The sequence below is a fragment of the Neltuma alba genome, unplaced genomic scaffold, assembly GCF_004799145.2.
Source record: "Neltuma alba isolate B1F8T4 unplaced genomic scaffold, ASM479914v2 tig00012996_pilon, whole genome shotgun sequence".
In the NCBI taxonomy this organism is placed as follows: domain Eukaryota; kingdom Viridiplantae; phylum Streptophyta; class Magnoliopsida; order Fabales; family Fabaceae; genus Neltuma; species Neltuma alba.
The window spans coordinates 198883-221782 of NW_021637347.1; the positions used below are offsets into that span (position 1 = coordinate 198883).

Here is a 22900-nt window from a genome sequence, read left to right on the forward strand (position 1 = left end):
GCTGATGAAGTCGTGGAAGAAAGGCTTAAGAAGTTGGAGGAGGATATGATGGGAAAAAGAAATTCAGAGATCAGACCAGAGGAAAACCCAGTTGAGAGTTGAGAGTAAGAGTGTAGGTGACTTGCAGTCTAGAGAGCGAGGTGCTCCAAGTACTGAGAGCGGGAAAGAAACGGTCCAACAAACCCCGCTAGTGGATGTTTCAATGAAAACAGTATGGAAAGATGTGAGCCGTCATAATCCCCCGAGATTTAAGGGTGACATGAATCCAGTTGAGGCTGAAGGTGGATTGATAAACTGGAGACCATTTTCAGAGCTGCCCCTTGCATTACTCAGCATAAAGTGCAAGTAGCTATTGTACTGTTAGAGGGACGAGCTAAGCGCTGGTGGGAAAGTGTGAGCCCAGCTGATGACTCACAAGTTACTTGGAATGAATTCAAGAGGATGTTCTTCGATCACTATTTCCCACCTGCCCTACGTCAAGACAAGGAATCAGAGTTCTTTGCCTTGCAACAAAACAATATGCATGAAGATGACTTCATTGCTAAGTTTATAGACTTGTCCAAGTATGTGACATTATTGCGGAGGGATGAGGACTCAGGGTGGATGGCTAGGCAATTACGAGAAAGAGCTAGACCAGACTTGAAGCAACAACTGGCCCTGGTTCCAGTGACTGATTTTGGAGATATGTGTACCAACCTTCGAGTTGCAGCTAGGCGGACTCGTGAGGCTGAGGAAGCTCGTAGAAGGGATTCTCAAGGGCGGTTTTCCTCATACCTTGGACCAAGTGGAGGGATTAGTAAGAGAAATAATACGGGCATAGGAAGTGTAGGTCCATATGGAAAGAATCGAAGTTTAAGCCACAAGAAGTCTGTACAGAAGGGCTTAGCCCAGAAGAGCACAATCTCAAGATCTCAGTCTAATAGAAACCCGATCACTCATCATGAATCAGTGATGTCAACCCCTACTATCCATGGACCTTGCTTACAATGTGGAAGGAACCATCCAGGAAAATGTTGGGAATGCTACAAGTGTCACAAGATGGGGCACATTGCTCGTTATTGTCCTGAGAATCAGCATAACATTCAGAACTCCAGGGATACTCGATCAATAATGCCAGGCCGTGTCTTTGCTATTACTCGAGAGGAAGTAGGTGCTGCCCCTAACGCCATCAAAGGTATGATATCCCTTCAGGGACATAATGTCGAAGCACTCTTTGATTCTGGTGCTACCCATTCCTTTGTTTCCCATAAATATGTCTTGCATTCTAATTTGCACATCTTTGAGATGCCTGTTATTTTGAGTGTGTCTACTCCTGCGGGTTTGTCTGTTAGAACTACTCAAGCTTGTTTAAACCTTACATTAGACTTTAAAGGCCGTAGAACAACAATAGATCTAATTTGTTTGCCATTACAAGGAATGGATGTAATTATTGGGATGGATTGGTTATCACGTAATAATGCCGTGCTAGATTGTAGAAAAAGAGTAGTTGTCTTCCCTGAAGATGTGGTGCCTACAGAACCATCTAGTGGACAATATTCTTATCCACCGCGCAAGTAGATGAATGCATACGAAAAGGATGTCAAGCCTATGCGGTGTTCTTCTCAATACAAGTGGATACCGACGAAGGAATCGATCATATTGACGTGGTTAGGGAATTTCCTGAAGTCTTCCCTAAGGAAATGACCGGGTTACCTCCTGAACGAGAAGTTGAGTTTACAATTGATTTAATACCAAGCACGACACCTATATCCAAGACTCCTTACCGAATGTCTCCATCTGAGTTGAATGAATTAAAAAGACAAATAGAGGAACTTCTCGAGAAAGGGTTCATTAGACCCAGCGTATCCCCATGGGGATCTCCAGTGTTGTTTGTTAAGAAGAAAGATGGAAGCATGCGTTTGTGCATCGACTATCGACAATTGAACAAGGTAACAATCAAGAACAAGTACCCCTTGCCTAGAATAGATGATCTATTAGATCAGCTAGTGGGATCTTCAGTCTTTTCTAAGATTGATTTGCGGTCAGGCTACCATCAACTTAGAGTTAAAGCAGCAGATATCTCTAAGACTGCTTTTCGTACAAGATATGGACATTATGAGTTTCTGGTGATGCCATTTGGGTTGACTAATGCCCCAGCAGTGTTTATGGACTACATGAATCGAATTTTTAGACCTTATCTGGACCAGTTCATAGTTGTATTTATTGATGACATCTTAATCTATTCAAAAAGTGAAGCAGAACATCGAGAACACCTAAGAGTTGCACTACAAGTGTTGAAAGATCACAAGCTTTATGCAAAGTTAAGCAAGTGTGAGTTTTGGTTGAAGGAAGTAAACTTTCTAGGCCATGTGGTTTCAGCAGAGGGGGTGGCAGTAGACCCGAGTAAAGTAGACGCTGTGCTGAAATGGGAGTCACCCAAGTCAGTTACAGAGATTAGAAGCTTTGTGGGATTAGCAGGATACTATCGTAGGTTTATCAAAGGATTCTCTCAGATCGCCATGCCATTAACAAAACTGACAAAGAAAGATCAACCATTCATCTGGACTGATAAGTGTGAAGCTGCATTCCAAGAGTTGAAAACCCGATTAACAACCGCACCTGTACTTACCATCCCTGACCCGAATCGACCATATACCCTATATACTGATGCCTCATTGAAAGGTTTAGGTGCCGTATTAGAACTGGCAGCAGTGGTATTTGCCCTTAAGATTTGGAGACACTATCTTTATGGTTCAAAGTTTGAAGTACTTAGTGACCATAAAAGCTTAAAGTATTTGATGGATCAGAAGGAATTAAACAACCGGCAGCGAAGGTGGCTAGAATTCCTAAAAGATTATGATTTTGAACTGAGATATCACCCAGGGAAGGCAAACGTGGTCGCAGATGCCCTAAGCCGAAAAACGGTTCACGTACTCTGTATGAATCTGAGAGAGTACTACTTACTGGAGAGCTTGAGGGATAGCAGGGTTTTCCAGCTCACCTACCTTATTATCAGATGTTAAGGTGATTGATTTAAGGAAGGAACTTATGGCTTCTCAATTACAAGATGAGCACCTAAGAGAATTAAGAAAGAGTTACAGAAAGGAGAGGTAAAGGATTATAGCCTTGGGGAGGATGGTATTTTAAAATACCAAGGGAAGGTGTGCATTCCAAGTAATGAAGAAATTAAGAGGCTAGTATTAGAGGAAGCCCATCGAAGTAAATATACCATGCATCCAGGAGCCACCAAGATGTATCATGACTTGAGACAACAATATTGGTGGCCAGGGATGAAGCGAGATGTGACAGAGTATGTACAGAAGTGTCTCACTTGTCAGAGAGTGAAGATCGAACATTTAAAACCCCCAGGCTTGTTGCAGAATCTAGATATACCCAAATGGAAATGGGAGAGTATCTCTATGGACTTCATTACGGGATTACCAAGAACGCCGGCAGGTTTTGATGCCATATGGGTTATTGTGGATCGGTTAACAAAGTCCGCCCACTTTTTACCCATTAAAATGAACTACTCGATGGAAAAGCTAGCACAGATGTACGTCTCAGAAATAATTAGACTTCATGGAACCCCGATAAGTATAGTCTCAGATCGCGATCCCAGGTTCACATCAGGATTTTGGAAATCGTTACAAGAGGCAATGGGATCCAAATTGTGTTTTAGTACAGCTTACCACCCGCAGACTGATGGACAAACCGAAAGAACCATACAAACATTGGAAGATATGCTTCGAGCTTGTGTTATTGAGTTTAGAGGGAGTTGGGATAGCCACTTATCATTAGCAGAGTTTGCTTATAACAATAGTTACCATTCTAGCATACAAATGGCACCATTTGAAGCATTATATGGCAGAAAGTGCAGATCGCCATTGTGTTGGACAGAGTTGAGTGAAAGGACTATTATTGGCCCTGAGTATGTGGATGAGACCACCAAGAAGATTGAGGTAATCAAACGAAAGTTGCTAACTGCACAAAGTAGACAAAAAAGCTACGCCGATCAAAGACGAAGGCCGCTAGAGTTTGAGGTAGGGGATCATGTGTTCCTGAAGGTATCTCCTACTACCGGTATTGGTAGATCCATTAAAGCTAAAAAGTTGACACCCAGATACATCGGACCGTACGAAATCCTAGAAAGAATTGGGTCAGTAGCCTACTGCATTGCACTACCTCCACACTTGTCAAAGGTACATGATGTATTCCATGTTTCCCAATTGAAGAAATACCAACCGGACCCATCACATGTTATAGAATTAGAAGAGGTAGAACTACGAGAAGACTTGACTTACAAAGCAGAACCAGAGAGAATCCTTGATGTCAAGGATAAGGAATTGCGGAATAAGACTATTAGACTCCTCAAAGTCTTCTGGAAGGGCATGTCACATGGGGATACTACTTGGGAAACTGAGGAGAGAATGCGTCGTGACTATCCTCATCTATTCGATAAAGGTATGAACACGTCGTCCTTTATTGAATTTTGAGGACAAAATTTCTTTAGGTGGGGAGAACTGTAACATCCTTATTTTTTATCTAGTATTTAATTAAATTTATAAATAAATATATTTTAGTATTAAGAAAAAAAAAAAAGAAGAAGTTAGATATAGGCAAATTATTATTATTATTTTAATAATGTTTTTGTATGTGATTGTGTGTATGTGTGGATGATATTCTAGAAAATTAAACCATAGTATAGAAGTCCCACATCGACTAATCTTTAGAGTGAAGGAGTTTGAGGAGCCTATATATAGGAGCTAGTGAGTGGAGCTTGGAGTAAGTAAATAATTTTCGCACATATCTGAGGTAGTCTCAGAAAAGTGCTAGTTTTGATTTTATTAACCGTTGGATCGGACTGAAATTTGGTCGGTCCATTTGGGACATCCAAATTGTTAATTTCAACGGTCGGATCACCCTTTTGATCTTCGAGTTACAAGTTATTAGGTACGTTTTTAACTTATATCTTTTGGATTTAGCAGATAGAGTCCTGAATAGTAAATTAGCATTTTAAAGTTTATTCACCGTTAGATTGAGCTATAATTTGGAGGATAGTATCATGATGGATAGGAAATTGAATTCAACGGTTAGATTATGGGTTTAACTTCTGTACTGAGAATAACTTGGGTCGTACTAAGTCTATTTGTCTAAGTCTTTCGAAGATGGAATATAAGTTATAAATTATAGTTTGTCTATTTCCATTATGAATTTGATGATTCTAATAAAATAATCTAATAATTAAAGGATATTTAAGTAAGAAAATTTAGGAATCGAGTCTAAATCACATATATATATGTTCTTATTCCAAACCTTAGAGAAATGTCTTTTAGGCTAGAGTTCCGAGTAAAATTAAAGCTTTTAGAGAAGGAGTTAGAGGCTAGAATTTTGTGAGTAGCCTACTCCAATACTATAGAGATAATATTTTAATTTTGTTTGTAGATATAAACTCTATTGTGGCATTTTCGGGGTTGGACTCTGGTTGTAGTTGACTGATAGCTAGGAGACCAGGTAACTAAATTTCTATCTGTTGCATGCTCTAGTATGAAGTTGGTGAGCGGCTTTATAACTAATTCTATAAAAGTATATTACGTTTTATATGAACTGTCTTGTGGGATGCTATTTTAAAAAGGATTAACATAGTTTGTATTGCAAGAAATTGGTGATCATGATTATGATGTGCTATTATGAAATTCTGTTGATTATGCATATAAATGTGTCATTTTGAACTCTGTGCATCTATTTTGGGTGGGGAAAGGAGATAATTGGAGTTATTGAGATTCATATACTTGCCACGTGGTATTAGCCTCCATACGGAGCTCTATGGTTGGCTGCTATTATTGTCCCACTAGTTCTTCGAGGGACTGCGACACCCCACTAGTTCTTCGAGGGGGGACCCATGGTCCACCGAGTGCTCTGTGGTCTTTGGCCGGTCCACATCATTCGTGTGGTGAGCTTGTTAGAGTTGCCAATCAAATGGAAAGAACTTAGCCCATGGGTCCAGTCGGCGGAAATAAGGAGGATATAAGGATGGGTTTGGGTTCAGGAATTGCATATGACATGAGATATTCATTGATATTTATATCTTTTAAATAAAGGACAAGTATGTTATTTCTTTTGAAATGTATCCATTGCATGAGACTGGTGGAAATATTTGTCTTGTATGATTATTGTGAGTTTAAATGTTAAATAAAGGTTTATCAACTATTATTAACTCTGTGTATCCCACCTGACACCTCGCTAGCCCATGCTAGGGTGTGGGATAGGTAGGGATTTAGTTACTGAGACGTTGTCTCACTCCTGTTGCTTTACCATTTTCAGGAAACAATACGTTAGCGGGACCTTCGGGGAAGACTCCTGAGGCTCAATAGCTGTAGCTGACAGTGTAGAGCTTCTGGACCTTGTTTTATGTAATCTTTTCGTATATTGCCACGCATCAGGACTGCATTCATTGGAACTTATTTTACCTCCTTATATTTTCATGTCGTTTGACTTAGTGGACGTATCATACTTTCTATCTTTGGTTTATTTTGTCTGGACATTGGACTAGAGTGCTGGTAGTGGGCCTGAGGCCTTTAGATTGCATGTGATTGAATTACTGTGGATCCACGATGCGATAATGGCAATTTTGGCAAGTTTAGTTGTTGCTAGTGCTGACTAAGATAGTCAAGTCTAAACTACTATTATAATTTATTATTCAAAGGCGTATTGTTTTATAACCATGTTTGCCGTGATTACAACTATAGGTTATTCTTTTTCTAACCATGATAGTCTTAATTAAGGTCGAATGTTTTTCTATCATGGTTAGCCCTTTAAAGATGTGATTGCTCTTAAATAACCATGATAGGGTATGTTTACTAGTTTTAATCTTTTCTATCATGGTTAGTTCTGGTTAGTAAGTGGTGATGTTACAATTACCATAGTGCTTCTTGTCCCCTCCAAGCTATTACCATCCCATTTTTGCTGATAATTGCTGATATAGGTTCAAATAACTTCTGCTGCATTATTCAGTAATGTAAATTCCTCTTCATGTATCTTCTTATTCCTCCATATCCAAATAAACCAGCATACTACAGTAAAAATATCAGCCCAGTTTCCCTCATATCCATTCACTGATCTCCTTGTTAAATTGTTTTTTAGCCGGTCAGACCACTCCTTACCAAAAAAACTTGCTCTCCTGTCAATTAGCACTAGTTGTCGCCACACATATGTTGCATGTGGACAATCCCTTAGTGCATGGATTAGAGTTTCTGTCTGATTTTGACAGATTTCACACCTTCCCACACTTCCATCCCACCTTCTAGTAATTTCTTTTGTTAGTAGCCTTTTGGGTAACACATGCCATAAGAACAGCCTTACTCTCTCTGGAGCTTGAATTTTCCAACATTCCTTCCATATCGTCTCCTCCACTCTCTCCTTATTAGCATGAAGGAATTTATAAGCACTTGCAGTGGTAAACTTGTCATTGCTTGTCAGTTTCCAGTGCAACTTTTCTCTTTCTATATCCCTCCCCTCCTCATCTCTCGTTTCCTCTCCTGGAATATATTCCAGGTTCGTAACATAAGCCTCCCACAGCTTGGTAAGTTCTCTCCATAGTCTTGAGTCTCCACTTCTCCTTACCAATTGCTTATCACCTTGGCTATTCCTCCATATTTTGCTTGGATCACCTTAACCCAAAGATCCTTCGGGTCTTGATGGGCTCTCCAAAAAAGCTTAATGAGCAAGGCTTCATTCATGCATTTGAGTGACTTGATTCCTACCCCTCCTTCGCCCTTAGGTTTACACATCTTCTCCCAAGCAACTGCATGCCAATGTCTGCTTTCCTCTGTGTCACCCCAAACAAAGCTCCTTTGTATTTTTTCCAGTTGCTCAATCACTCCATGAGGTATCTTGTCATGTTGCATCGGATAGAGTGCCACTGAGCTCGTCATTGATTTCACCAAAGTTAACCTTCCGGCCATTGAGAGACGGGAAGCTTTCCACCCGCTAAGTCGTTTCTTCACTCGATCAATAATGGTGTTGTATTTGTCTCTCCTTTTTCTCAGAAATGAGATATCTGCACCCAAGTAGCGTCCCAGTTTGTTCACCTGCTAGAATTTGCTTCTATTGCAGATTACTCACCTTTAATGTTGAGCTACGTTAGGTGAGAAGTAGATGTAAGTCTTTTCCTGGCCCACACAGTGCCCCGACATGTCTCCAAACTCCTGCAAGCATTTTAGAATCACGTCAATTTGATCTAAGTCTGCCTCTGCAAAAAGAACAAAATCGTCAGTAAACATCATATGTGATATGATGGGCCCATTTCGACCTGCTTTCATTCATCTCCAGTGTTTCTCTCTGACTCTCTCACTAATCATATGTGTAAGTTTTTTCATGCCGAGCATAAAGAGATTGGGGGAGAGAGGATCCCCTTGTTGAAGACCCCTATAAGGGTAGAAGGTCTCTAATTTTTCTCCATGCCAGATAATTTTTGTTGAAGTGGTATCCACGCATCTCATGATTCTATTTATCATATCTTCTGGGCAAGCTAATTCCTCCAAGACTTTATGGAGGTATTTCTAACTGAGTCTTTCATAAGCTTTTTCTAGGTCCACTTTGATTGCCATAAATCCTTTTTTTTCCCTTTTTTTTCTTTCTCATGGAGTGGATCATTTCATTAACAATGATGATATTGTCATGAATATTTCTTCCCGGAATGAAGCTGACTTGAAAGAGGGATATTAGTCGTGTCATGACCTCCTTTAGTCTTATCACAATCACTTTGGAAAGACATTTATAGATCACGTTACATAAGGAGATGGGTCTAAGCTACTGAACTCTTTCAGGGCAGTCTACCTTCAGAATCAAAGTAATCATAGTGTTGTTCACCTCTTCTATTCTTCTCGGATTTTCCCATAGATTTCTCACTACTTTGCAGACATCATTTCCTATGAGCTCCCAATTTTTCTAAAAGAAAATTGTTGGGTATCCATCATCACCTGGTGCTTTCAGTCCTCCTATTGAAAACATAGCAGCTTTAATGTCTTCATTTGAGATGTTTGCATTTATCTCTGCCCATTCCTCTAAACCAATAGATGGCCAGGTTTGTTTGGTCTGAACCCAAGGTCTTTATTCATCTTCTTCGGTAAACAACTTTTGGAAGAACTTGTTAACAAGCTGGCCAACTTCATTTTTGCCTTCTATCTAATTGTTTTGGTCATCTTTGAGTGTTTGAACTCTATTCCTCCTCCTCTTTATTCAGTCAATTTACTTTGCTTTCACCAATAAGAGGGCTGAGCCTAACAAAAAAAAAATTTTTTCATAGCATAGTGAATCAAGGCTTAAATTTTTACTAAAAGATGTGTTTATATATAATGTCTGATAGTATCTCAAAGAAAATTACCTCTAATATAATGAGAAGACAATGTCCTTGCTAAAGAGAAAATTTTCTTTGCTCTCTGGACTCCAACGATAACCGTGGAGTGGCCCAAGACCAGAATGAAATGCATGGGCCCACGCCTAATTCAAAATGCTACTCCCATGTTTAACATATCTAAATATAAATTTCAATTATCAATGGGTTAGTTTAGCGAGAAAGCTAATCTCTCGTACCGTGGTGAATTAAAATTTAAATTCCAGTTAAGAGAGATATTTACATTTAGTGTTTAACAGTGTTTCGAATAGGGTTGTCTCCAATAGAAGGATAACTATATTTTAACCAAAAAAATATAAATTTTAATTCATTTTATTTTTTATATTTATTTATTTATTTTAAGAGAACCACTGGTTATACATATTAAAAATTTTATCAAATATTAGTTTTAACTAGTACATTTGATGAGTAAGACTTTGTAAGAGTATTTTAAGGAAGATAATACCTATTTATTATAAATATGGAGGGACTTGTGACCTATTTAGTGGAGGTCTGACAGCACTTAGGATGAAATCTTTCCGGAATTCTTCAAGTGTTGTAAGACAAATAATTTTAATTTTCTTTTATTAAAAACCAGCGACGGTGAGAGGGGAATATGACGAAACGATCAAGTTGTTTCAGAGAAAACTCCCGCGTCATTCGTGGTTCCTGAAACTTCCTCAGATTTTGATCCGCCAGCGATGGCCGCCAGACCGATGGGCTCGACCAGGCAGTTAGCTTTGTCTTCGCCTTCCACCACCGCCACAACCACCGTAACCATTAATTCCAGCGATCCATCCTCTTCGTCGCAGGACCAATCACAACAACAGCACCAGCAGCCGGAAGTCCTTTTCCTTCCCCTTAATCGCAAGAAGAAGAAGGTCAGCTGGAAAGATGGCACCATAGACAACGAGTTTATGCAGAAGAAGAGCTCCAAGAAGTGCTGTATCTTTCACAAACAGAAACCCTTTGATGAAGACGATAGCGATGAAGATGACGAGCACGGCCATAACCCTGATAAACATCCCCATGATCATGGTGATGGCGGGTGCTGTTCTGGGAATCATGATCAAGCTGGTCCGAGCGGTTAGGGTTCTAGATTTATAACCTATTTTAACAATTTATGGAAAAATCAATTGAGGGGCTTACCTTTTGTTTCTTTTCTTCTGTTTTTCGGTAAGATAAGATTGAATGGCTTACGAATTCTTTGGAATTTGAACCTTTGGTTGTTTTGTATACTAAACTATCGAAGTTTTGTGAAGTGAGGATTATATATGTTTCGCAAATTTTTGTGCTGGAATCTGCAACATCATCCCCTTCTTTAAGATTTTATGAAAGGCTTTTGTTATTAAGCCATACCCATTAATGTTGTTATTGTTATCACCTTTTTTTGTTATCTACTCATGGGCGAATAAGCGTAATGAACGAATTCAGACCTTATTTTGGGGATAGATATGAGTGTTTGATAAATTCAGGCAACACATATGTTTTGCAATACTCACTAATTTTTCAAAACGTTTCCTTCGATATTTGCTCCTCTTTTTTTTTTTTTAGTGCATCTTGCTTGTTATGCAATTGTAGATGCTATTGTGTATTGGAGGAGCTCCATTGCTTTACTTTATCTTCCCTTTTTTTGGCTTGTTATTCTTTGTGTCTGAACATGTTTTGAGTTCTGAATGATCATGGTTGCCTACTGAGTTATTTAATAAAATGGTCTTTATGCATTTGTACAAAGCTCAAGATGAGTCACATTTTTTATATCTTCTATTGGTGATTCTTTCTCTTTTTTTTTTCTCGGGTACAATCCTGGTTTGTTCAGTTGGGATTAGAAAGGGGAATATGACCGTAGAGCAACCCCATAGTCTTTTTATTTCTTTTTAGCTTATGTGATTGTGTGAGTTGGTGACAGAATTGCTATTACTCTCTATCTGGACAATTATGCACTTCTATGTCATATCAATGCTTTGGCTTTTCTCACTAAGATGAAATGTAGATCTTTTGAGAGTTTCTAGTATGTTACTGAGGAGGCGCTGAGAGATCTTAAGGTGGTCGGGAGAGAGATTGGTAATTCCTGTGTGTTGTGAGTAATAGTTATTGTGTTTTAACATAAACTGATGAGAGTTAGAAATGAGAGGAGAGAGAGGGTATATTTTCGCTATTAAAAATAAAATAAAATTGTTCAGTCCTTTGTTGGATCATTTATATAGAAACGAGGTTAAACTGAAATAAGAAAAGTTCCTCTTGCTAAAATTCGTTTGATTTAGCTAGTATAGATGAAAAAACCCTGTATACTTTCAGTACATTAGTGCCATCCTGTGTCTTTGGTGTGCTTTTATTTATTTTCCTCTCTGTACATTGTAGAGTTATGCTTTTGAACTACCTTAAAACTAAGGTTTAGTGTGGGTTCTTAAATAGATGTGTTAAACAACCTTTATTTGAAAGCAGAGCTCTATCTAGCTGGTTGAAGACAGGTGCTAAAGGTGACAAAATTGAAGGGATTTATGATGATAATGTCTGTTCTATTAAGTGATACATCTGCTCCTGATGGCGAAATTTTTTTAATTCCTTCCTGTATATGAAATTTCTGTTATTGAATTAAGTGCATTTTGGGGTTCCTAAAGGAGAAATGAAAATTTCCAAAGTTAATGATGTGTATGCTGTGTCTTTCATATGCACCTGTGCCTGAGCATGGGGGTGTGGTGGCGTTAATAGATGGTCTTGCAAAATCAAAGGTTATTATTGAACAAATGCTTGTTCCCGTAGTTCCATATTACCGTATTAACATGATTACCCTTGAGGATTCAAGACTGTTGAAACCTAATGTGAACTAGGAATGGTGCATTTTCTATGGTAAGCAAATGAGTGAATGTAGCAGTTGGTACAAAAGTTCATCTATCACATGGATCTTACTTCATGTGTTTTGTTAGAAGGGGAAGAAAACTAGTTCATTTGATGAGAAGAGGTAATAATACATGAAGGTGCAAATTAGAGGACAGCATATTCTTAATCATGTTTATACGAAGGCTAAGACTTATGCTGCGGGATGCCAATTGGATTGGTAAACTGGCTCAATTTTAACGTGAACTTTGTTATTTTAGCCCTATTCTGATTATAAGAGGTTATTAGATTTCCATAAACAAAAAAGGTTGGGTTTTTTTCTTCTCTCTTTATTATATGAACTACCAAATATATTTAAAAAATTAAAAAAACAAAAACAAAAACAAAATGGATTTGAATGGCGGCGCATGTTTCCTTTTCGACTTTTCCGATGATTTGGTTTCGCCTTGTATGGGTAGCACCAAAATAACAGCTCTTCTTCGTCTTCGTTTGCTTCGTCATGTCTTAATTTTCATATTACCAACCTTTCTGGTAGCTGTAGTTTTAGTTTGGAATGGGTATTCTTAAAAATTTGGATTGGTTTTAAGTTGTTTGTGTAACTTCTTGCTAATTAAATTTGCCATAAAAAGTCATGATTTGGCTAATCTTTCCATCCGATAAAGTTCCCTGTTGCTGCTATTTTCCCCCTTCTCCTCCTAGGAATAAAAATTATGTAGAATCTAAAAATAATGTAATTCATGCTCTCCTCTTTCATTTATAAGACATTTCTAACATATTTTATACCAAAATTAGGGGGAAAAATTAAATATTGATAATTTTATCTTTAAATTTAATAATTTTTTAATTTTATTTCTATTTAATATCTACTTTATATTTGAACAGCTTATGTTCATGAATAATAAATAAAGACATAATTAAATATTTATGTGAAAATTTTAATAGTAAACGCACTCCAACCAAAGCTTCAAGCTTTTACAACTTATTGGGATGAATGTCAAGTTGTCAACCACAGTTAAAACATATGGAGAGACTGAAAAAGAAAACAAAAAAAAGATGCAAAATGGATCTGAAAAACACTGGGATTTGATCATACAATAACATTGGATCCAAAATAACTTTATTAATTAAAAAAAGAATATACACGCAAATTCCTGTGTATATTGTCTCTAGAGGAACAAAATTCTCTACTATACATCTTTGTGTATATTAACCCAATAAAAAAATAACAACCGGAACAAATCAACAAAGAATCACAACCAATAACAGGTTATTATATGTGGAAGGAGGAGCTTAAAATGCAGTAACTATGGCTCTGTCAAATACTTTTCTTCCCTTCGCTTTCTCCCATTAGTTTTATAAAGCCCCAACCATCAACCTTTCACAAACTAGAATCATTTCTCATTATTTGGAGTTGGCTTGACCACTAAGCCATGGGTGTTCTAAACAGTGTTGTGCAGTTGGCCGCTTCTCTGGGGAAAAATCCAGAAGTGGAGAAATAAATTCTGAGAACTCACGAGCATCACTCTCTGAAAATTTGTATTTATCAATCAAAAATTTGTCAAGTGGCCAGAATTTTAGCCTCCTAATTCTTTTTAGATCCCCATGTCTGTCAAAGTAATCCTTGGATTTCGCTCCACTGACGGCAACCTGCATTTTACAAGTATTAGGAATACCGGAATAGCTTCCAAGAACTACGCTAAGATAGTATAAATATGAACATTCACCTTCCGGGGCATCTTTCCAAGGAGTTCCATCATCAGGGCAAGGTGGTCCTGAAGTCAACACAATGCACGGCATTAATGCAGTCAGAACCAGTTTAATTTGCCATTTAAACTAAGAATTTGACAATAACTATTCCTTTTTCTTTTATGAACAAATCAAAGTATAATTCAAATTCCACATTTAAAGATGCTTGCACTCACTGCATGCTTATGGATTGTGTGAAATAACAATCAGCAGGGAAAAAAAAAACTAAACGTCTATATAGTATGTGATGTCTGACTCCACGTTTAGTGGTGCAAGATGATCATGAGGTAGTTAAGTGGGGTAGTTCTCCCACCTCAATAGCTATTCAGAGAAGGGTCCCCACCCCACTTGGATGCCCATCATGTTCTATTTAGTATGTTAGCACTCAGCTTCCTCTCCTTGTGTACTCTAGGAGAAAGTGAGAGGATATGAGGTAGTTTTTAACTTAATCAATCTGTAAGTCAGTTTCTATTTGCTGGTTATTGTAAGTTTCTACTTTAATATTAGCCACTTATTGTTATCCAAACTATTTAAGACAATCATGTATCAGTTATCGTGATGTAATGGCAGTATTATTCAGACCAAACTTCTCCTTCTCTTCTTTCTAGAGTTACAGATTCTGGCTCTAGATAATATTCTATCCTACTCTATTTTCTTTGCTATTTTGGTACCCAACATAGTAACATATATTGAATCATTTTAGACAGGATTAAGCAATAAGACTCCACTGGTTTAAGGCCCTACAAAGCTATAACTCTCAAAATTAGCGAAGCCAGATATTTGTTATGTGATCATCTAACTACTATATTGCAGCAAACAAGTCCAAGCTACCAATCAGCCTATGCATAAACAATATCATAATTTCACTAAGCAGCTACTATTTCTTATGAACTAGAAAGTGCAAACCATATACCTCATCCTCACTAAAACCTTGTCCTGGCTTGGGAGTAAACATCATATCACCTGTGGCGAGCTCAAAAGCAATGCAAGCAAAAGACCACATGTCAACAGAGGAGGAGTACCCAGCCTGCAGTATAACTTCAGGAGCTCTGTACTGCCTCGTCTGGATTTCCTCTGCAAATGGCTTATCTGCCCAGCACGCATTTCCAAAATCAACTATCTTGCATTGCACATCAATTCCATCAACATTTCTATCAGATTTTGGAGCCTCTCCAGCTTCTCCTAAAGAAGTTCTTCCTGATATTTTAGCAACTGCTCTTCTGGCTCTCCTTTTCAACTTTTTCTCAATAACACTTGAAAATCCCATATTTATGCTTCCCTCAGGCCTCTCCAGAATCGGGCTTTGTCCAGATCTAACTGGGTCTTTGGCAGGATCAATGGTGGATAAGAGGAGGACATTTTCAGGTTTTAGGTCTGAGTGGATTATGCGAAGTTCGCTATGCAAGTAATCCAAACCAATCAAAATGCATTTACAAATTTCTCTAACTTTATTCATTGGAAGGCCTTTGTAACGTCTATATCTGATCAGACGAAGCAAGCTATCACCAAGGAACTCAAGGACCATGCAGTGGTGCTGCCCATTTGGGCCTGAATGCTTAAAGTTGTCAATCAATTGGACGACACACTTTGAATTTGAAGGGTCTCCCTCAGCAATGGATGAAAGAACATTTATCTCATGAAGGGCGGCCTCGGCAAACTGGGCTGCACTTTTCTGGATTTTGAGGGCAACATATGTCTGAAAACCACAAAATTCACATTAGAATATATTCGATGTAAAAAATACAGACTCAGATTGTTCTCTCTCTCTCTCTCTCTCTCTGCATTTCTTTTTTCTTTAGACCCTTTCTCTCTACCAAATTCAAGCATTAATGTAAGTTCTACATCAAATAAAGTGGTTTGAGGTAGCAAAAGTAGCAAACCCATGACCCTGGTAATTGTTCGTTTTAAAGACTCTAAACACTCTGTTTTGCCTGATCCAAATTAGAATTAAGATTGACATCGTTGCCACATGCAGCTCACTGCATGCCTACCAACGAGAGTGGCCAATATAGGCCCTGAAGATTCCATTATTAAATTTTAGAATGAAGCAAAATAGAAATAAACAGTCTATAAGCATTGGACATGGATCCTCTACTGATGTTTCCAAGACAATCCAGATCTGTTGCTGCTGCAGAGCAGCAAAGAATCCAGATCCATAAGCATCATTGTGTCAGCATATAAGAAGCGTAAATGTGAAAACATCCGTGGTGACCATTGGCCGTTATATTCCAACAAGAAGAATTTGTATACTTGTGATACATCTTGACAACTACGTACACTAGTTGAGAAAGAAGGTACCGGAGTGTTGTCAGATGAAAACAAGATTTGCCAGTTAACGATATTGCCATCCCAAAACCAATGAATCTACATTCGATTAGTTTAATAGAGTGATATAATTAGGATAGAAAAGTTAATATAGAAATTTTGAAAATCTAAGGTAAGGACGAACCAAAGCATAGAAGCAGGGAGGAAAAAAAATGCTGAAATAAAATCTATCACAGATCAAAACACAATTTCTACGTAATTTGGACTATGGATCAATAGTTCAATAAAGTGTCGGTGGAAGATATGTAAGGAAGATCTTGGAACCTTCACCTTTAAAAAGGGAGGGGGGGAAAAAAAACAGAGCAAGTTATTGCCTTTGCCCAAATAAGAAGAATACCAATACATCAGCATCAAAATTATTCATAACTCTACTCCTATAGATTTAAAACAGATTGCATCAACAGGAAATGATGTGTAGAGTTTCGCATCTGGGACACGAATCATACGCCAAATCAATCAAAGATGACGGACAAGCGACTCAAGAAAATCTCCCTCTCTTTGAAGTAACTATTAGTAGGATACCAAATTCAGAAAATACAGTGTGGGAGATAAAAAAGCGAGGATCAAACATACAGAATTGCGAGTATCGTAAGCGAGCCAGACGGTGGAAAACTGACCCCACCCCAGCTTCCTCTGTGCTATGTACCTCCCACCGGCGAACTGATCGCCGACCCTGACGGCGTGGTAGCCTCCTTTTCTGTAGGAATCGAAGCCCTCATCCTCTTCCTCAGACCCGGATGACGATGAGCAAGACATCTCCTTTCACAAGTTTTCTTGGACTTGTTAATTTTCCGTTAAAAGTCTGATCTGAATCGAATTAAGAAATGATTTGACTATTGATTGAAATTGCTTGGACGTGGGATTTCTAGGACATGACCAAATTTGAAGCTTTGATTTGGGGGAAAGGAAATAAAGAAAGGAGAGAGAGAAAAGTGCCAATATTTGTGAGGCGAGACAAGAGACGCTCTTCAATCTTTCCACTTTTTTCTCCACCTTCCTTCCTTCTTCGTTTCTCTGTCTCGTCTATGAATGCGCGTATTAAATTTACCGTACAAGCCTATTTTAAAATCACACATCAGGCATCTCCATATACTATAGCAATGGCCCTGTGCACAACAGTATATGTTGTGTCTGCTTTATTTGTATTATACATGTACTTATTTACACGAAGAAAGCGAACATTGGTATTATCCGAAGAAGAAAAAGAACATTAGACCATACTCGTTCTTAACCTTTGATGACCTATTTTGTGTGGTGGATCAATGGAGATATATTTGCTTTTCAAGAGTATTAAGATGAAGATGTTGGGAAATTGATTTTGAGTAGAATTGAAACGCAGACATAGACATAGGTTGTTTATGACATAACATGATTGAGGCTTGAAATCACGGCTTGAGAAAAATGAAGGTATTTGAACGATTTAATGCAACCATGACTTTGACCTTTAAAATTAATTTTTTATGATATCCACGGAGGCATTTTTGACCAAACGTGTTTTGCAAACTCAAAATATTTTTAAAATGTCGAAATGTTTAATTATTTTTTATTGGAAATCATTATTTATTGAGCCATCAAATGTTTTTATCTTTATCATTTGAGTAATAAAATTTCAGTCTCCTCATCTTGCTCTTTGTGTAAACTAGCAAGTGTAGAATCATGAAATAAAAGGTTGCTGATTTGCCAGACAACTAGCACGTTTTTAATCTTTGATTCTCTTTTACCCCCCCTTCCGCCTTTTTTTTTTCCCCCTTCTGGAATTAGATAATGTAGATTTGAAGAAAAAAAATTTAAGAAATAGCATACCACATAAGAGGGGTGTTAAATTTTTAGGATATTTAAAATATTTTTATAATAAATAGAGTGTGTCTGTTTAAGTGAATCCAACGTTAGAAGCGCTATAAAAATACTTGAAATTCAGTTTTAAATAATAAAACAGAATGCAAACAACATCCACTACAAAACAAATGCAAAGAGTAAAAGGATGAAGAGCTAGCAAACAATAATTTACTCTGTTTTAACTCTATTCACTTGAACCTGTTTTCAATTTCTAAAAGGGTAATGCGTTCTTTTCCTATTGTCCCCAAGTTTAAATTAGTCACCTGCGAGTCATCACAGTGAAGACTCTTCTCTTTGGAGATATCTCACCTTTATAAACTATCTAAGAGACACCTTATCCTTACAATTTAAAAAATGTTTGAAAAGGATTTTAGCTCAACAAATTTCAAAGTTGATTTCTGATGGATTTCTCGTAATTGTGGTTGAAAATAGGCTCAAGTAAACAGAGTTAAAACAGAGAGAATTACTGGTTGCAAGCTCTTGATCCTTTAACTCTTTATATTTGTAGCGGCTTTTGTTTGCATTCTATTTTATTATTTAAAGCTGAATTTCAAGTATTTATAGCTTTAACTTCAAAATTACCTTCTAGAAATCCTATTCTAGCTTCTAAATTGTGGAAATCGTTCAAGTATTTTTGCCAATAAGATTCTAACATTGGATTTACTTCAACAAAGAAACTCTATTTATTATAAAAACATTTTAAATATTCTACAACTTTAACACCCCTCTTGGGTGGCATGCTATTTCTTACATTTATTTCTTCGAATTTACATGATCTAATGAGAGAATCAAAAATTAAAAACACGCTAGTTGCCTGGCAAATCAGCAACCTTTTATTTCATCATTCAGCACTTACTAGTTTACAACTACTATCCAGTTCATGTGATCCCTTTGAATTGTATGGAATCTCAAGTCCCTTCGATCGTATTAAGGGCTGAGATTTCATACGAGACCAGACTGAAACCTTTTTGGACTCTAAAAACTAAAAAGCAACACTGAAATCCTCCCGAAGATTGCATTTAAGGGATGAGATTTTAGACAAGACAAGACTAAAATCCTCGTATCGAATCCCAACAGACTGAAATGAATCCTCCCCCGCATTGGATTGGATGAACAAGACTTAAACTCCTGTGAATCCCAACCCAACTTTCACGGCCTTTTGTGGCTGAATAGTTATAAATATATCAAACAGCAAAGTGAAATGTTTATACCCAATTAAGCCTTAGGTGCAAAAATCTCCATCAAAGAAGACCAAGTTCCTGAGATTGCCACAATGCATCCGAAAACAACAATTGCACCATTACAGATCTTAGATCTCCAACCCAACTCATTTTTGAATGCCAGATAATAGAACATGGCAGGCAATATAAAGCTTAGCACAACACACACACTGCTTCCTACTAGTGACAGAAAATCCGCAAAATTTGGCACCAAAAGAGCCACCAAGCTTACCCCTAATACCATCAACCACCTCAGCCACAAGCAGTACCTAGAATCACACAGCCTTCTTTCCACAACTTCATAAACAGGGTTCATCATCAATGGAAAAGTGAAGAACAGGTTGATAGAGAGTCCCAATTGAACCAGAGTGCTCACGAGTCCTGGTCCCAGATTGGTAGTGATGATATCTTTGGTTTCATTCCCAAAAGCAAAGTAACCAAGAGCGCCAAATGCTCCAAACAGAAGAGAAATCACTGTCATACCCAAACCTAGGATCCTTCCAAAATTCTGTTTGTCCTTGGCTTCTGATTCCAAAGGCAAAATCATTCCAATTCCTTCGAAAGCATACACTGCCACACCAACACCATAGAAGAATACCGAAATGCTACCAAATGCTTCTAAAGCGTGCCTGTTCTTCATAAACACAAACACATCCTCCACCATAACTATACTCTTCGCTGCTATATCGACCACATCAGCGAATATGCTAAGAGGAGCCAGGTGGGTCAAAGTTCGAATGGAATTCAACCCCAATTGAAACGGAAAGCAACCCCAGAGGAATAGGACTTTCGGGGATAAACCCAAAATCGGGGATGTTGGTGTGTTATGGCTCACTAAATGTGCCATAGTATTGGAAATGAAGATTAGGTAGCTCACGCAGAACCCAGCTTGAGAAAGGACGATCATGGCGTCGACGGAGAATCTGCCGATGGGACCACAGATGGCGAAGCCGAGATCGCCGAATGAGTTGATTTTGGAGAAACCCGTGATCGATTCGAGCCTACGGCGAGTGTAGACCAGAAGCATCATGCAGTGATAGGTGAGAAAAGCGACGGTGAAAAGCATGAGTAAGCCCAGGACCCATCCCGTTCGCTTGAAGCAATAGGGAAGACCAAGGACACCAGCACCTACAATGGCGATGAAGATGTTGGCGAAGGTCTTGAAGTTGGAGGAAAGAGGAGGCGATTTGGTCAGAAGAGGAGTGTCTTCTCGTGGGTACGGTGGTAAAGAGTAGGACGATGAACTTGCTTGATTCTCCAACCCCATTGGCTTGAATTTCTGGGCTGGCTAGTTGTAATTACACGAATGGCGGCTGCTTTTGATTGTTCAATGTTCAATCCGGAGAAAGTGAGTGGGAATCGACGGGGGAAAAAAACGGATTGGAGCTGGGAATCAAATTTGGAGCAGGAAACAAACAGAGAGATGATCGCCGTTGGAGGAGAGGGAGAGGAAGATTGAGACGAGAGATAATCTCGTGTGGGGCGTGATCTGATCACGTTCCGAGTCAGAGGAAGCCAATATAAAGTTGGATTAGTTGGGGAAAAAAAAAACAATAATGAAGTTCGATTATTGGCTGAACTTGAAATAAAAAACAACTTCTTTTCTTTTTTAAAACACACGTTATGATAAATGACAGCAAGGCCCAAGTTGCGGACAAGTTGAGGACAAGTTGTCAATTAAATAAAGAATGAAAAATATAAAATTTCACAAATTGCTCTCACCTGTCCCTTCTCCCTTTAATTAGGAAACAAATAAATAATAATTGATGCTCGAAACCAAAAAATTAGTTTTTTTTTAAAAAAAATGTCTTCATTTAATAATCAATTGATGAATTTAATAATTAATTATTTATAAATACTCCCTTTTAATGAGAGTATAAATAGGGAGGAATAGGATTTAAAAAAAAAAAACCCTCAAAATAGTCTCTTATAAAATAGACTTCTTTATGTGAAAAATAAAAAAATGGACCAAATAATGTGTAACCGTAAAATCTCTTTTTCCATTCATCAAAATATCTTCTTTCTCTTTCTATCTCACCAATATTATTTTAGGGGAAAAAATCACCATCATCAGCGCCAGTTAATGTAAATTATAAAAAAAAGTATATTAGAAAGCTGCATTATTCATAAATAATAAATTACACAAATAAATTATACACCTAACTTATAAGTACGTAGATAAAAATATTAAAAAACGATGGTCATGGGAGAGCATTTTTTTTATTATAAAATTATAAAATAATGTTTATCTTTAATATTAAGACGGAGCCTTTTTTTTAAAATTCGGTACAAGCAAACGGTGAAAATTTTGAAACTTTCAAGAGATTTATTAAATCCTTTAAAAAAAAAAAGGAGTCCGGCTTGAAAATGAAAAGGGAAAAGATTTTCTCTGCCAATAGATATCTTCAGAGGGTCTTAATTAGCAGATGCTTTCTCTACCATTTTGATTGGCCCTTTAATCCTCTTATTTAAGAAAAATGAGATTTGAGGAAGCTAAGCACATAATCTATATAACCACGCTTCTAAGACTTTCAAAATTAAAACTTCCGTAAGGAATCGAAGTCAGCATACTCATGCTTTCAAATTCCTATAACCAATACTTTTCAAAGCCATCAACCGTGATACTTAAAATTATAAATTCGAAATATTTATGGTATATTTCAAACCTCAGATTATAATTTATTAAAGAATTACATTATTTAAAACCTGTTATTAATCGAACGGGGAAAACAGACCATACTTATGAAAACTGACTCATTTATTATCCCTTAAAATTATAGGATATAGGTTTTGAAAATCCAGTGTAAAATAAAAATATGATTTAGCCCAGTTTAAGTATTGTAATTAATTTTAGGTTAAATGAGATCACAAAAATATCGACAAGTTTGTCATTATGTGCTAGCAAGTTGAGGATGCTTAAATCATCAATTAGTATCCTAATGTCCTAAAACCTTCTATTGCTATTCAGTAAAATAAATAAATGGACGGATGCTGTTGTTTCTGACTTCAGTTTCTATCAAAAGCTTCTGTGTCTTCCTAACATTTTCTCTCTCACTACCAATATAATGCAAATTCCTCTTTTCAGTTTCATGAATTGTTTTTAAAAAAAAATTTCAGGATACTAAATCCTCTTAAAAATTACTTCGAAATACCGAATACACTTAAAAAAAATATTTCAAGATATCTGATGCATTTTAATTTTTTTTGCGAGAGCATAACTTCACATGTGCACTAATACATCAGACAAAATGAGAAACGTTTATAATTAACATTAACATTTCTATGATATTTTTTCATAAAAGATTAATTGCCCATCGTCCAAAAACTCCAAATTATTCGCCCCAAAAGGGATTGAATGAATGTCTCTTTCTCACAGGTAACTCCTTCTTTCGGATATCCCATTCATTTTTTTATTCTTTTGGGCCGATAAGATATCCCCAGTTTTGCACCAACTACTCTCACGGCTTTAATTGCTATGACACAGAAAAAATAATAAAATTTTAAGAGTCGATTAATATAAAATATAAAATATAGAAAAAATCCCAACAAATACTTTTAAAATTTC

General features: G+C 37.3%; 4 protein-coding genes across 4 annotated transcripts; 2 read left to right on the forward strand and 2 right to left on the reverse strand.

Moving 5' to 3' along the window:
• Nucleotides 1–202: 202 nt before the first annotated feature.
• Nucleotides 203–6374, forward strand: LOC114733394 (uncharacterized). The gene is made up of 3 exons (XM_028920852.1): nt 203–281; nt 365–1174; nt 6301–6374. Exons 1-3 carry the CDS (start codon nt 203–205, stop codon nt 6348–6350), a joined length of 939 nt encoding a protein of 312 aa, XP_028776685.1. The 3' UTR covers nt 6351–6374.
• Nucleotides 6375–9998: 3624 nt separating this feature from the next.
• LOC114733414 (protein phosphatase 1 regulatory subunit INH3-like) lies at nt 9999–10656 on the forward strand. The gene has a single exon (XM_028920876.1). The coding sequence runs from the start codon at nt 10072–10074 to the stop codon at nt 10459–10461; it is 390 nt and encodes a 129-aa protein (XP_028776709.1). The 5' UTR covers nt 9999–10071; the 3' UTR covers nt 10462–10656.
• A 2619-nt stretch (nt 10657–13275) lies between these two features.
• On the reverse strand, nt 13276–17287 carry LOC114733412 (SRSF protein kinase 1). Its single transcript, XM_028920873.1, has 4 exons — nt 16853–17287; nt 14868–15650; nt 13933–13980; nt 13276–13855 (listed from the first exon to the last, which is right to left on the reverse strand). Exons 1-4 carry the CDS (start codon nt 17033–17035, stop codon nt 13610–13612), a joined length of 1260 nt encoding a protein of 419 aa, XP_028776706.1. The 5' UTR covers nt 17036–17287; the 3' UTR covers nt 13276–13609.
• A 1495-nt stretch (nt 17288–18782) lies between these two features.
• On the reverse strand, nt 18783–20811 carry LOC114733411 (amino acid transporter AVT3C-like). Its single transcript, XM_028920872.1, has one exon. The coding sequence runs from the start codon at nt 20600–20602 to the stop codon at nt 19331–19333; it is 1272 nt and encodes a 423-aa protein (XP_028776705.1). The 5' UTR covers nt 20603–20811; the 3' UTR covers nt 18783–19330.
• Between the last annotated feature and the right edge of the window lie 2089 nt (nt 20812–22900).

Coding starts and splice junctions, on each gene's coding strand:
- LOC114733394 (XM_028920852.1), top strand. CDS start 203: ATGAAAACAGTATGGAAAGATGTGAGCCGTCATAATCCCCCGAGATTT. Junction 282..364: donor GAATCCAGTTGAGGCTGAAG/GTGGATTGATAA, acceptor TTGTACTGTTAG/AGGGACGAGCTAAGCGCTGG. Junction 1,175..6,300: donor TGCCCCTAACGCCATCAAAG/GTATGATATCCC, acceptor TACCATTTTCAG/GAAACAATACGTTAGCGGGA.
- LOC114733414 (XM_028920876.1), top strand. CDS start 10,072: ATGGCCGCCAGACCGATGGGCTCGACCAGGCAGTTAGCTTTGTCTTCG.
- LOC114733412 (XM_028920873.1), bottom strand. CDS start 17,035: ATGTCTTGCTCATCGTCATCCGGGTCTGAGGAAGAGGATGAGGGCTTC. Junction 15,651..16,852: donor CTTACGATACTCGCAATTCT/GTATGTTTGATC, acceptor TGTGGTTTTCAG/ACATATGTTGCCCTCAAAAT. Junction 13,981..14,867: donor AAGGTTTTAGTGAGGATGAG/GTATATGGTTTG, acceptor TGTTGACTTCAG/GACCACCTTGCCCTGATGAT.
- LOC114733411 (XM_028920872.1), bottom strand. CDS start 20,602: ATGGGGTTGGAGAATCAAGCAAGTTCATCGTCCTACTCTTTACCACCG.